The sequence below is a fragment of the Ictalurus furcatus genome, chromosome 26 (genome assembly GCF_023375685.1).
Source record: "Ictalurus furcatus strain D&B chromosome 26, Billie_1.0, whole genome shotgun sequence".
Lineage (NCBI taxonomy): Eukaryota > Metazoa > Chordata > Actinopteri > Siluriformes > Ictaluridae > Ictalurus > Ictalurus furcatus.
This window is the reverse complement of record NC_071280.1, coordinates 15,692,806-15,706,308: the sequence shown is the minus strand read 5'-3', so window position 1 is coordinate 15,706,308 and position 13,503 is coordinate 15,692,806. Positions and strand designations below refer to the sequence as shown.

Sequence of the window (13,503 nt, the reverse complement as noted above, 5' to 3'; positions counted from 1 at the left end):
AATGTTGGTGTTAAGCAAGCACAACTATGCAGTTATTTGTTTCTTTTGAGTTCAAGCTTGGTTCTCAAATGTTGTCTTCATAAAGTACAAAAATAGTCAATGGTAAACTTAAAAAAAAAATTGCTTTGAACAAAGTGAGGTTTTCCATCTGATTTCTTGTACACTTCTTAAATGTGAAAAGCAGACCAACCCAAAAAATAAACTTGAGTTAGTTGGACCTGAGACAGAACTATTAACATGAACTTCATTTCTTCTGAAACATGTACTTGCTTATTCTTACTATGAAATGTGTGAAAATGCTCTGGTTAACAAAATGGAGTATGGCAAGGTGCTATACTAAATCAAGTTTTCAATGAGATTTCTGTTGTAAAGAGAACCCAGTACCACCCCAATTTGGTAATGTATCCCAGGAGCTGTACTGAATAAATGCAGTTAAAAGTGACAAACATGTCATGACTTCCCTTTTATCTGCATATAAAATGCTATTTAGAAGTTTTGTTGAATGCTTGCTGTTTTCCTGTACCAATCTGGTCCCAATTCTTGGATGGAATTGCTGAGGAAATGAAGAAAGCTCAAACCTCATTATATCCTAAGCAGTTTGGATGAAGCTGAAGCTCACTAATCCATCATGTTGTGTTTGTATCTAAATCGGACCTGTTTGGTCCCTCTGCTGTGCACTGTCTAATGACCTGGAGCAGTAGCTTTGTACCCAGTGTTCTACTTGGAAGGAACACCAATTTGGCATGAACTTATTCACTTCTGGTCTCTTGTGCTCTCTTCCAGGTTGAATCCAACTCCACCCAAAAGGTGCCATGTCTGCAGGGCTACAGATGCTTGGTACCGCACTGGGGGTTGTGGGCTGGCTGGGAACCATCCTGGCCTGCGCTCTCCCTCTATGGCGTGTGACTGCTTTCATCGGCGACAACATAGTGACTGCGCAGGTTGTCTCGGAGGGTTTGTGGATGACCTGTGTGACGCAGAGCACTGGCCAAATGCAGTGCAAGGTTTATGATTCTATGCTGGCTCTGTCTTCAGACCTTCAAGCCTCTCGGGCCATTCTCGTCATTACTCTGCTGGTCATGCTGGTGGCCATACTTGCTAGCATAGCTGGAGGCGAGTGCACAAATTGCTTGGCCCAAGGCACTGCCAAGGCCAGGGTAGCTACAGCAGCTGGGGTTTTCTTTCTCCTTGCAGGGATTCTGAGTCTTGTGCCACCCAGCTGCATAGCAAATACTGTGATCAAAGACTTCTACAATCCATTGGTGGCCCAGTCACAAAAGAGGGAGCTGGGGGCATCCATCTTTATCTGTTGGGGGGCTGCTGTGCTCATGGTGATTGGTGGAGGGCTTCTGTGCACCTCTTGGCCCAGTGGTAGAGGATGTCAAATGGGCCACTATAAACCAGCATCTCAAACCAGTAGAGAGTGTGCAGCTTATGTCTGAGTTTATGCTAATCACTGACTTGCTTTTGTCTCTTTAAATCATGTATGATTTTTATTTTCTGTAAATAAAGCTGTTTTATTACCATGAGTGACTTTCTTTTAATCCAGCAGATGGAGGTGTTGTGCTTGGCTGTCCTCTTGAGCACCACCTACTATAAGTGGATGAGACTCTGCACCGACACACATACAAGGTCTTGGTATATTGCTTTTTGAGCAATTTCCTCAAATGAAATTGGGAAGGGGTAAACTAATAATGCAAAATAAAAGCAACTGAATATATTGCAGACAACCAAAAAGAAATGACAAACAAGACGGTATCTTCAGGTATACCAGTGGAAGGATGACCAATAAATTGTACCTTTGCATCAAAACACCATTATCTGACCTGCTTTTTGTAAGCTTGTCTGGAGGAAAGGATAAACAACTGGAAGTACTGGGCATTTTTATTACGATACAATGGGAAGTCATGCACATTACACTGGTTAACATGTTTGAGTGTGAACCTGTTGGCATATTCCACATAGCCTTGGAAAATGAATTTGCAGAGTGAACATGTCATGACAGAATGTCAACTTCATAAAACTGGTTGAAATTGAGACTTTGAGTTATAAAAGGTGAGCTTGGAAATGGGCATCGAGTCTCTTGGGACATCTACTAAACACTTATGGCAGCTGTTACAATCAGTCACTGGTGTACTCTTGAGACTGCAATTTTCCCTTATTCAAATTGTTTTGATCAAAGCTCCAAGAAAAGTTTATACTGTCTTGCATTTAAAAAGGTTTTTTGTTTTCTTTTCTTCTCTTCATTACATAATTATGATTCTTATTTTAACTGTGCAAAGTCTGTTACCCTTCTCAGCAGTCTCCAAAATAAGACTTTATAAACATTTCTGCTGCCAGTCTCAAATGGATAACATTCCTCCAAAACATCCATTGACATCATAGCCAAAATTGCAGAGTTCACCTGTACTGGGTACAACACAAAGGGATGAGTTTCTGAAAGGCTTTCTTAAAGTCCTCATTGAATATGGTGTATATAAGTGGGTTGATGAGGGAATTCAGATATCCCAGCCAGGTAAGGAAGTCTGCAAGCAGAGCTGACGTACTGCAAGAAGGGCATGTGTTCACAATGACCTCTTTGAGAAAGAAAGGCAGCCAGCAGATCACAAAAGCCCCAAGAATGAGGCCGAGAGTGAGGGCCGCTCGTCTCTCCCTGGCGGCGGGATTCCTTCGGTTCTTGAACACTCTACCCGTGCTGGGCGTGATCCTGACACGCTCTCCATCTGTCGATGGCTCTGAAAAAGACTTCTCGGTGGGACTGAGTGTGTCTGGACTGAGTGGTGGCGCTTCCCTGTCTGAACTCACGATGACACTATTGACCGTCTGCTTCACCAGTCGGCTGCTGCCTCGCCGGTTGCGCAGTGTCTGTGCTGCCCGGTAGATCTTGTAGTAGAGCACCAGTATGAGGAGGAGCGGGATGTAAAAGGCGCCGAAGGTTGAGTAGACAGTGAAGGCGACGTGGTCATGCTCCATCATGCACTCCGAGATTCCATGTTCCCCGTTTTCTTCAGGCATCTTCCTCCACATGAGAGGAGGTAGCGAGACAAGTACAGAAATCACCCAGACCACTACTATGGTCACAGCTGCTCTCTGAGATGTGCGTTTTTGTGAGTATGCCACAGCGTCTGTGATGGCACGGTAGCGGTCGTGTGCTATGGCGGCCAAATGCAAGATGGAGCAGGTGCAGCAGGTAACGTCCACACCCAGCCACAGGTGGCACATGGCAGGCCCCAGCACCCACTTCTCTTCCGCTATGTAGACGATGCTGACTGGCATTACCAGTGCGGCCACCAGGAGATCAGTAACGGCCAACGAGCAAATCAAATAGTTGGCTGGCTGATGGAGCTTGCGAGTGACCAGAATAGCTGTTATCACCAGCGAATTGATGACCGTGGTGGCCACAGCTAGGACAGAGAGCATGAGGCAGAGGACAATTTTACTGCCACTGATCCCAGCATCCATATCATCTGACAGCTCCACCAAGGAGCAGTTTATCGGATCCATGCTTTCGAATGAATATTAACTGGTGGAACCTGAGGAAGAGAATAAATAAATAAATACGGTACAAATGATTACACGATTTTAATACAGACACTTTACTGGCTTTTTCCTAAACAAATGACATTCTTATGGAGAAAGAAAATGTAAGTATTATCTTGTGATAAGTAGCAAATGCACATCTTTAAAGGAGCCCTTCAATGGTCCTTTCACTGTTGACAGTTGAACTAAAATGATGCATTGTCTCTGGAGAATTTCTGGTCTTAAAACACATTATTGCAATAAAGTTTAAGGACGAATATTTACATTTCCTTTCAGGTGTCGGTGAACTTGAATTTGTCAAATTGACACAATATCATTTTTTATTTTGTTCATTTATTACCCTGCACAGTAAACACAGTGGCTCATTTTTCCCACTACAAAAAGTCTAATATCTTTCTGGAAAAGTCATTTAATTTCTGACAGCGCTGAGTCATTCTGTCAGATGAACATTGCTTCACTTGGAAGAAAGCTCAATGCACGACACGTGTGAAGTCAACTGATTCACCGCTGATCTTCCACTCCTACACTAACCTTCATAAAGTGTTAGATAAAAAAGGCTCGGTACTGACTTAATATTCTATTAATTCTAAAATTTAATTGCTTTAAAACTAGTATTACAATACAAATATTTCAAGGCCATTTTTTGTAATCTTATGTAATTCTCTAAAGCAGTATCCTGCTTTACCGAAGCAGCTTCATGAAGCGCTTTAGAATGAAAATCACATCCTTGAGTTCGTCCCGAACAACTGTTCAAATTCATCCTAACGATTAATCGGTGAGGAAAACTGTATATATCATTCCACAATGATTTAAATGTTACATTTATTCATTCATTCATACTTCAAGTTAGGTTGGATTCAAATGTGGGTATAAGTGCCGTTCTCAATGGCTAAGTCACAGCTTGAAAATTTCGAGCGGCGAAGCACGATGATAGATGACTAGAACTCTAGGAAGTCTAGGAAGACAAGGGTGAAAAACCAAATCACGGATTGTAAACGAGGAGTACATGGTCGAACAAATGCTCAGAACAAATGCTCAGACTTCTAAACAAACGGCTTAGCAAGACTTTGCAGTGAATGAACTCACAAGGTGTTTAAACAGAGCAGAAAATGAGTCTGAATTGATTCACATAGGTACTGAAACTACCCTCAGCCTTGCTAGTATTTTCACCAGCGCTTTCAAGGTGGGATAATCATAATGATTATATTGTATATTCAATAAGTGGATTGACTTTGAAAGAAAAAAAAAAAAAAGGCAGCAAGAAGAAGAAGTTGGGTAATGTCCTGATTCTTGATGCTTTGAACCAATGACAGCTCGTTAGTTCATCTTATATGAACTTTCAATTCTATATGAACTTTTTGCTATAATTTGTAGCATCTTTGTAGGGTATTTTGGGACAAATTATAAATGTCAGATTTAAATGTGGATTTCTTCTTGCAATGTGCTTATGAAAAGTGCACTTAGCCCTGATTATAACCTGTGACTTTCCTTTTCTGGCCAATTAAAGTCGCTAATGGCCAACGTCTGACTGCCAGTAGAGCTTTTTTGGCAGGATCCGTGGACACACACTACACACACACACAAAAGGAAAAGTGTGAGATTATTAATATAAATTGCTTAATTAAAAAAAATTTTTTCTAAATAAATAATTTCAAGCCTTAAAAATGCAACATTTACAAAGGAAGTGTAAGACTTTCAAGCACCTGTGGTTCAACCAAGGTGATGGTATCTTCAGCCTCTTGGGTGCAGATATGACACACCTCAGATCATGAGTTCACTTGTTTGTAGCTTGCATTACCTGTTTTAAGTCTTCCCTTAAAGAAAAGCCACACACTGCTCACATGTGAAAATAATATAAATCACATTGCATCATCCTTTCACATGTAATCAGATTATTCACAAATCACTTGAATTCACATGTCACATTCACATTTCATACTGAAATGCTCCTTCATACATCTTTCACATGCGATCGTGTATGAGGCAAATAATATAGACCAAAAAGTCCTGTATGTGTACACCTAAGTATTACACCCGTACAGCATGTGCTTGTTAAACATCCCACTCCGAATCCATGGGCATTGACATGGAAATGGTCTCCACTCTTCTGGGAAGGCTTTCCACTAGATTTTGGAGTGTGTCTCTGGGGATTTCTGCTCATTGAGCCACAAGAGCATTGGTGAGGTTGGCCATTGATGTCAGGTGAGAAGGCCTCAGGTGCAGGCAGTGTTCTAGTTCATCCCAAAGGTATTCAGTCGGGTTGAGGTCAGAGCTCTGAGAGTTCTTTCACCACAACGTTGGCAAACTAAGTCTTTATAGAGCTCACTTGGTTCCAGTGAAGAGAAATTGTAATGCTACGGCATACAAAGACATTCTAGACAACTTTGTGGGGACAGTTTGGGAAAAGCCACTGTATGGGTGTGATGGTCAGGTTTCCACATCCCTTTGGCCATATAGTGTATATCAAATGTATGTCATTTTTCCATAAGAGAACTGTTATATCCTGGACAGTATATAAATCTACAAACAGACTAGTGTTGGTCCTGAGGGTTTTATTAGGATCCATACCTAATGGTTATTTGAAGACCAAATGAAATCAAGTGTGGCTCCTGCTTGGTGGGAACAAAAGCCTTCATCCACATTGTCCCTCTGTGAATAAGCCTATAGACAACTCAATCCTGAGCTGTCTGCTTTATGTATTTTTTAGGAGTTTGATCTTGTTTGTGTTTTGGCAAAGATTACTACAATGTCTTGCCTACCTGTTGTTTGTCTACTCCCCCCCCCCCCCCACTCCTGCTGCATGCACTGATTCTGATTCTTGCATTAGCCCAAATGAAACTGTGAACATGCATACCTCTGCGTCTCACAAGTTCCAGAGGTGTAATGGGTTCATATTCATATTGTAACCAGGGATGCACAGACTCTCTTTTCCCGTTTTCAATAACCACTGTTATCAGAGCTCAGAGTGCACTGACTCTCTCTTTTCTCAGTGAAACACCTCAGTGAGCTTCTTTTGCCAAGTTCTACAAATGTTACAGGCAAGATGGCAGCTTGCTTTAAGACATGTTGCATCCTGTGTTTACGTACAACCAAGATGAAGTGTCATAGCAAGGTGTCGCACCATCACGAACCACCAGAATAGTTTCATTGCACCTTGGAATTGCACTTGCAATTCTACAAGTCTGTGGAACTGTACAGGAGTTATGAACACCGTTCTTCCAAAAGATATTCGCTCAGTTGGTGTTTTGATGATGATGATGATGGTGTCACTGTCTAACACGTTCACTTTGGGTTCAGGTCTGCTGACTGTGAAGGCCATAGCATATGATTTACATCATTTTCAACCTCATCAAATCATCCAGTGAGCTCTTGTGCTATGTGAATGCGGTATAGTCATCCTGGAAGAGACCACGCCCATCAGTATTTAAACCTTGTTAGCAAAATGCACTCACAACATAATAGACCCATTGTTTTTTTGTTTGTTTTTTCTGACTTTAATATGTCACATTTTTGTATCGGTTGTTTCAGTTGACATAATAATAACCAAGGTTATGTGTCCTAACAATGCATTGCTAACAGAAAATAAAGCTTCCATTATTGGTCATACCAATGTATTGGTCACTCGTATGTTTAGGACTGTATGTTGAAACAAGCTTTTAATCCTATGCTAAATTGCTGCTACGTTTTTAAACTGAAGAATGTTTCTCACCTCATAAGCCCTTCTGGTGCAGCGGGACTTATATGTTTATACCGGCACTCCTGTTTTATGTTACAGGCCATATAATAAGCTTTTCATGTCATAACCTTCCTCTGAAACTATTTCCAGCATGTTGTATTACTTGTCTCTCTTCCTCTCAGTCTGTGGTTTACTTTCTCTTGCAGGCATAGGAGCCTCAAATATTTAAGCCTCTTACAGCTTCAAAGTTTTTACCTCTCCTTTCCAAGAAACAGGCATGGCTCAGTCATCTCTGAAAATAAACTCAAAATAACATTCTCGCCAAACTTGAATTAAACCATGACGAGTTTAATGCTCCGTCTCGATTTTGGTGGAAGCAAAGCTCAATCATACAAATTCATAAAAGTGCACCATTTATAGATGTGACTGTTGCTCTGTCAATCAAAACCACTCCTCGAGAAATTTTGGCACTGCAGATACAGAGCATATTAAGAAACAAATTAGTACAAGGACTCCATGTACAATTCAGCACCATGGCTAGCACGCAAAACAATAATAACTCGTGTACCTGAGGCGAACTGGAAAGCATCATCCTAGCCACTAGACTACTCAGCTGCTGCACAAGAGAATTACACGCCAGGGGAGAAAACTGAGAACATTGATGAACTGATTGCCAGTATAATTGTGGAACAGATCTCTCTCTCTTGTTCTTTGTAGCTTTGTTTCGAGACTCCTCAGGCAAAGCCAAGTGAGCCAAAAGTCCAGGGGCTGGAGTCAAACCTGAGCCAGCTCCTCCCACCTGGATGGAATACCGATAAAATTCCAATTGGTGGAGTCAGACCTGATTGAGCTCCTCCTGCTTGGAAAAAGTCAAGTCTAAAGTCCAGAGGGTGAAGTCAGTCCCTCTTGAGCTCCTCCTACTTGGGTAGAGTCAAGCCTAAAGACAACACAGTGTGTTTCAGGTTGGATAAGTGCATTGTTCCATGTTGTACTGCACCTCAGCAGTTGGGGTTATAGGAGGAGTTGGATCAGGTCCAGCTCCACGTCCTGGTTCTGCAGCGAGGACTAACTCCACTAAGGACTCAACCTGACATTACTGGCCTTTATTCTTCCTCAGCCATATGAAATATGCAATTTTACTATTGACATCAATAAAAAAAAATTTAAAAAAACTACATCCAGAGCTAGAATAACTTTGTCTTAACTTGTCCTTGTCATTAATGTTTCTGTTAGCATAGCACAAAATATCAAACCTTCAGTCCTTTTTTAAAACATGGTGTGAAAATGTATTACCCATACGTCCTAATTTAAACCCGTTTACACAACGTTGATGTACTGCATATCTAGAGGAGTCAAATCGCACAAATTGCACTACACTTGGTATCAAAGTCAACATGCTTCACTGAATCACACGATGCAAAGCAGACGGAATGGATGTAAAAACCTGTCTCTCCTGATACTAATCCATGCCAGTTAGATCACATTAGTGTGCCATCCTGCTAATCATGCTGCTAATTTCTGTGCCGCCGAGAGCCGACTCTTACTCACGATCGATAAATTGATGTATATTAATTCAGCTGATGCTTTTCCCCAAGTGACTCACAAGTGAGACAGAATCCAATCCAAGCAAAGTATACTTCTGAGCAACTGAAGGTTGAGGGTCTTCTTCAAAGAACCGAATGTGGCTTCTTGGAAGTTCTGCGGATTTAGGATCATATTTAATCAGAATGACTCATGCTCACAGTAGTGCTACATGCGTTATATCATTAAATCATGTAGACTTCCTTTCAGAGATGTATAGGTTTGAGATTTATGAATGAAATTTGTTTAACGGCAGTATCATGATGTAATTGAGCGGTTGTGTTGACATTCTGTGGTTAGCTCGGCCTACTGTAAGTATTTGTACTCAAATACTCTAAGTATTTGTATTCGTATAAACATTGTATACGAATTGTATATTTCCATATTATTATTGTTTTTCTATATTTCTATTGTTTATATGATTATACACAGATATATAACCTGTCAATCATTGTCCTTATCCGTCTTCATCACATTTATCACAATTACTCATTTTCTTCTGTCTCCTTCAGTTACTAGGATAAGCCTTGGCAAGCCAGCATGCACAACGGCATATGATTTAGTATTCCGTGCTAAATGATTGAGGAATAAATAATGTGTGAATAAACAATGTTGGACGCGCCAACAGTGTTTGTTCGATCTGTTGAGCTGTAGCTTTTATTCATCCTGAGTAACCTCTATATCTTGGTCAGGGTTGCGGTGGGTCTCGGGATCACAGAGTGTGAGAGGGGTTCATAGCAATTTAGAGTAGCCAGTCCACCTGCTTGCAGGTTTGTGGTTGGTGGGAGGAGACCGGAGAACCCAAAGAACCTGTAGAACCTGCCGGAAACCAACACATAACTCTATGCAGACAGTGATCCTAGATCATTACAGCTACACTGTCGCATCTTACCTGCATTGTGGCATTTCCGACAGTGTGTAAAATTGTGTCCCACACTAGACCCGTAATGAGAGTTATGTAATGTAAATGGTTGGTAAAACTGTATAATGTCATTTCGACAGTCTGGAACATTTTGTACTGCAGTAATGTCATCAACTCTTTGCTCACCAGGACACATCGTGCTCTCTCACATATATATATATATATATATATATATATATATATATATATATATATATATCTGAGACATATATATATATCTGAGACATATATATATATATATATATATATATATATATATATATATATATATATATATAATTGTTTTGTTTTTTTGCAGAGATACAATATGAACACTCTTATGCATTAGCAAATCTCAAATAATTGCTTGTATGATTAATTTCCTTCTCTGAAAGGCTTGATGATAACAGCCCCTATAATTCACAACCTTTTTGTCACCAAAACAATAACTACTCAGCTATGAGTGCCAATTTTTTATTTTTTTCTATTTTTTTTTTTTTACCTTCTATTCGTGTACTTTTTTAGTGCTGGTGTAATGTTTTGTTATACCTGCCATTTGAAGAGCGTAATAGACCTAAATGTCAAAGCTGGTCTTCAATGTGTATGAAATAGGTCTACGACTCACAAAAATAAGACTGACAACTCCTAGAAAGTGCTGCATTGGTAAAAGTCCACTGGAAGCCGTAAACAGGGTTGTATTTGTGAATGTTGAGTTGTAATTACAGATATTTTGCTTGAATATGTCATTGTGGAAGTGACGACCCTGAAGACCCTGGGGAAAAAAAAAAAAAAACGCATTTTCACATCTTATCAAAAGAACAGATGCTTCATAATTACTTTTCTCATTCCTGCTTTCTGCGGGTTTGCACAGAGGTGGGACTGGGTATCTCTCACCAATATGTTCCTTTATCCTCACTCTTAGATGGCACAACCGAGGACCTGATTTTCATTCAAGATTTTTAAATCCCTGGCTGTATAGACTGTCAGACATCCTGTCCTCAAGGAAAGCTGTGAGGATGAAGTCAGAGTGAATAAATAAATAAATAAATAAATAAATAAATAAGCCTGAGCCTTCACCTTTTATTTGCTGCTAACTTTCTTCCCAAGTAAATGATTTGTTTTCAGTCAGAGAGCACTTATCATACCGTGGTGTATTTATTACTGTTTTTTGTCCGATGTTATGAGTGGTTGCTACGCATGCTGACCGCTTTGATGTTTTGGCCTTCATCGCAGATAAATAAAAGCTGAATGAAAAAAATAAATAATAATAATAATAAAATAACGCCAGGAAGATGTGTTCAGGAAAATAACTCTTGCAGATCTGAAAAGTGAGTATTTTCTACATAATCAAGAATCGAAAATAGCCAAGTTGAGTAAATCAAATAGGTTAAGTGACTGCATTTCTGAGCTAAATAGTCTCTCTATATGATTATTTAAAGTTGGTCTAAATTTCACGCATGTCTCAATATTGGATTTTTTTTCCCCTATCACAACTTTGGTTTCAGCGCTGTCTATAGTAAATAATTTTCCTCTCTTCAAACAAACACACTTTATATAACTGGCTCAGGGAGGTCAAGCTGCTCTTTTTTTTTTTTTTTCCGATGGTTGTCAGGGAAAGAAAATAACAAACGTGGAGGGGTTGGGGGTATTCGCTGGGGGTTTTAAACGCTTTCAGAAACACTCTGCCAGATGTGTGAGTGACTAAGGATCAGTCACACTGAGCCAAGAGGTCCTTTGGGTTTTGGGCTGGTGGAAAGCTGCCTGCTGGATTTCCTGCCTGGCAGCAGTTGAGTGAAGCTACAATTAAACGCTCATTCCATTAGCTGCATCTCACCTGCACGCCTATGCTTATATCTTACAAAATGCAGGGACCCACGAACGGGAGACTTGGGTTTTCATCACTCCGCTTTCTCTTTTCCGACCCTGGATGTTGCATATTAACTGATAAAGCATGACTGAAGGATTTTACACAGATCTAATGTTCTTCACACTTTAATGTACTGTGGTTTGTCAATAAGGTGGTACCTTCAAGGTTGTGTATTTCCTAAAGTACACTTTAAGACCATGGGTATTTTACAAATTTCTTACAGTGGTGGAAATCACAACCCACCACTATTAAATATATAATTTATTCATTATATCTATTATTGAGTTATTCTAATTATTATCCTGTTTGACTGAATGTGTGAATTGGGTTAAAGCCACACCTCTATAGCTGGAAAATAAGTAGTATAAATGTCATGTAACAAAAACTTTAATAGAGAAGTGTTCTGTGAGGGGAGATTTACTTACACAATTAAATAATTAGCTTTTTTTTTTTTTTTTTAATAATCGATAAAAAAAAAAATGAATTCATAAAATAAATCTGTACAGACATAATTTTTCCTATAGCCTGTTGGCAAGGAAACAAGAGTTTCCTTACCTGGTAGTTTACTTACCATTGACTGCTTCAAAATATAGCTATTTGTTTCTATCTGTTATCAGATGGCTACCTTCAAGATCCTGAAGCTTGCTGCCAGAAAAGTGTACAAAATGTATGAGATTCTCCATTCCCTGTGAGTGGAGTATCTAAAGCTCAGAGTAGGTGAAAGAGCCATATGAAAAACTACGAATTCCACCACAGTAGCTGCGTTTCCATTAACCTGCTTAATTCGCGATTTGAGATTGCGAACTAAAAAACGGGCAACGGAAACGCGTGAATTTCGAAAAAAAAAAAAAAAAAACTCTCAAATATCACCAAAAAAATTTTATTCGCTCGCATGAGGTGGTTTTTCAGACAATTCGACAAAGCAATATTTCGAAAAAATGAAATGGAAAGACTTTTCTCGCATTTAGTTCACACAACGTGTGTCACATGACAAAGAATCAGCTACTACCTTGTACTCTGCACAGGTAGCCAGTTTATAAAGAGCGACGGCTATGCACTTCTCGGTCGGAACTGACTCCCTCGGGCGTGATACGGCAGGCGCCACGAGCAGTCCTATCTTACTGCATAACTCGTCAAATGTTAAGCGGGTCATTCTGAAGTTTTGGATCCACAGGACCTGTTTAAAATCATTGCAGACCGTGATCTCCCAGAAATCCCGGATACGTGGCCACTGCCAGGTATAAGTTGCTTGCCTTTCCATGATTGCGTGTGTTACATGCCCTCGTCGCCTTCTATAAAACACTACCACGGCTATTGCGGTGGATGCGATTGAAATCGCTGTGCCAGCACTCATCAGATCTTGGAGATTCGTCACCATGTTTAATTGTAACGACTATCGCGAGAGGAGATAAAACCCAGATTTAACCGCATTACATCATTTAATCTAAACGCAGACCATTCGCAGTTATGTTTTGTCGACGTTCTTAAAAGATCGCTTCTATTTTGCACAGAGCTACAATGGAAACCCGGCTAGTGACAAGCAATAATTCTGTTTAAACCACATTATCTACGTGTAAAGAATTTCTGAAAGTCTGCGGTTTGTTTGTTGTTGTTTTTTTTCACAAGATGCCTAAACACATATTCCAATGTCATTAAGTTAATACACTTAATCGCTTTCTAACGGCACAGCATCCTTGCACCTTAATCAATCATTCAGCCTAAAACGAACACACAGAACACTATAAAATCACCCTAGCAAAAGGGTTTACAGTTTCATCACATCTTTTCTTAATATCTGGTTTATTTCAACATCATTTCCTGGAAAGGCCACAGCATTTTTACAGATCGCAGAAAGAGGGTGGGGGGGGGGGCATCATCATCTGCCACTGCCTCTGATTGAAGACCTCAATAAATATCCTGGGTAAAGTGTTGCACCTC

At 40.0% G+C, this 13,503-nt stretch overlaps 2 protein-coding genes across 3 annotated transcripts in view; one reads left to right on the top strand and one right to left on the bottom strand.

Moving 5' to 3' along the window:
• Nucleotides 1–2,636, top strand: part of cldng (claudin g) — a 2,804-nt gene extending 168 nt beyond the window's left edge. Inside the window, exons 2-3 of one of the 2 annotated variants that reach the window (XR_008384822.1) lie at nucleotides 784–1,632; nucleotides 1,727–2,636. Coding sequence is in view for 1 of the 2 variants with exons in the window: in XM_053615930.1 (XP_053471905.1) it covers nucleotides 813–1,442 (630 nt within the window). In the remaining variant the exon portion in view is untranslated. Of the gene's footprint in view, nucleotides 1–783 lie in introns of both variants that reach the window. The other variant, XM_053615930.1, reaches the window with a different exon arrangement.
• Nucleotides 2,401–3,820, bottom strand: htr1fb (5-hydroxytryptamine (serotonin) receptor 1Fb). The gene has a single exon (XM_053616191.1). It carries the CDS (start codon nucleotides 3,502–3,504, stop codon nucleotides 2,401–2,403), a length of 1,104 nt encoding a protein of 367 aa, XP_053472166.1. The 5' UTR covers nucleotides 3,505–3,820.
• Nucleotides 3,821–13,503: the final 9,683 nt, after the last annotated feature.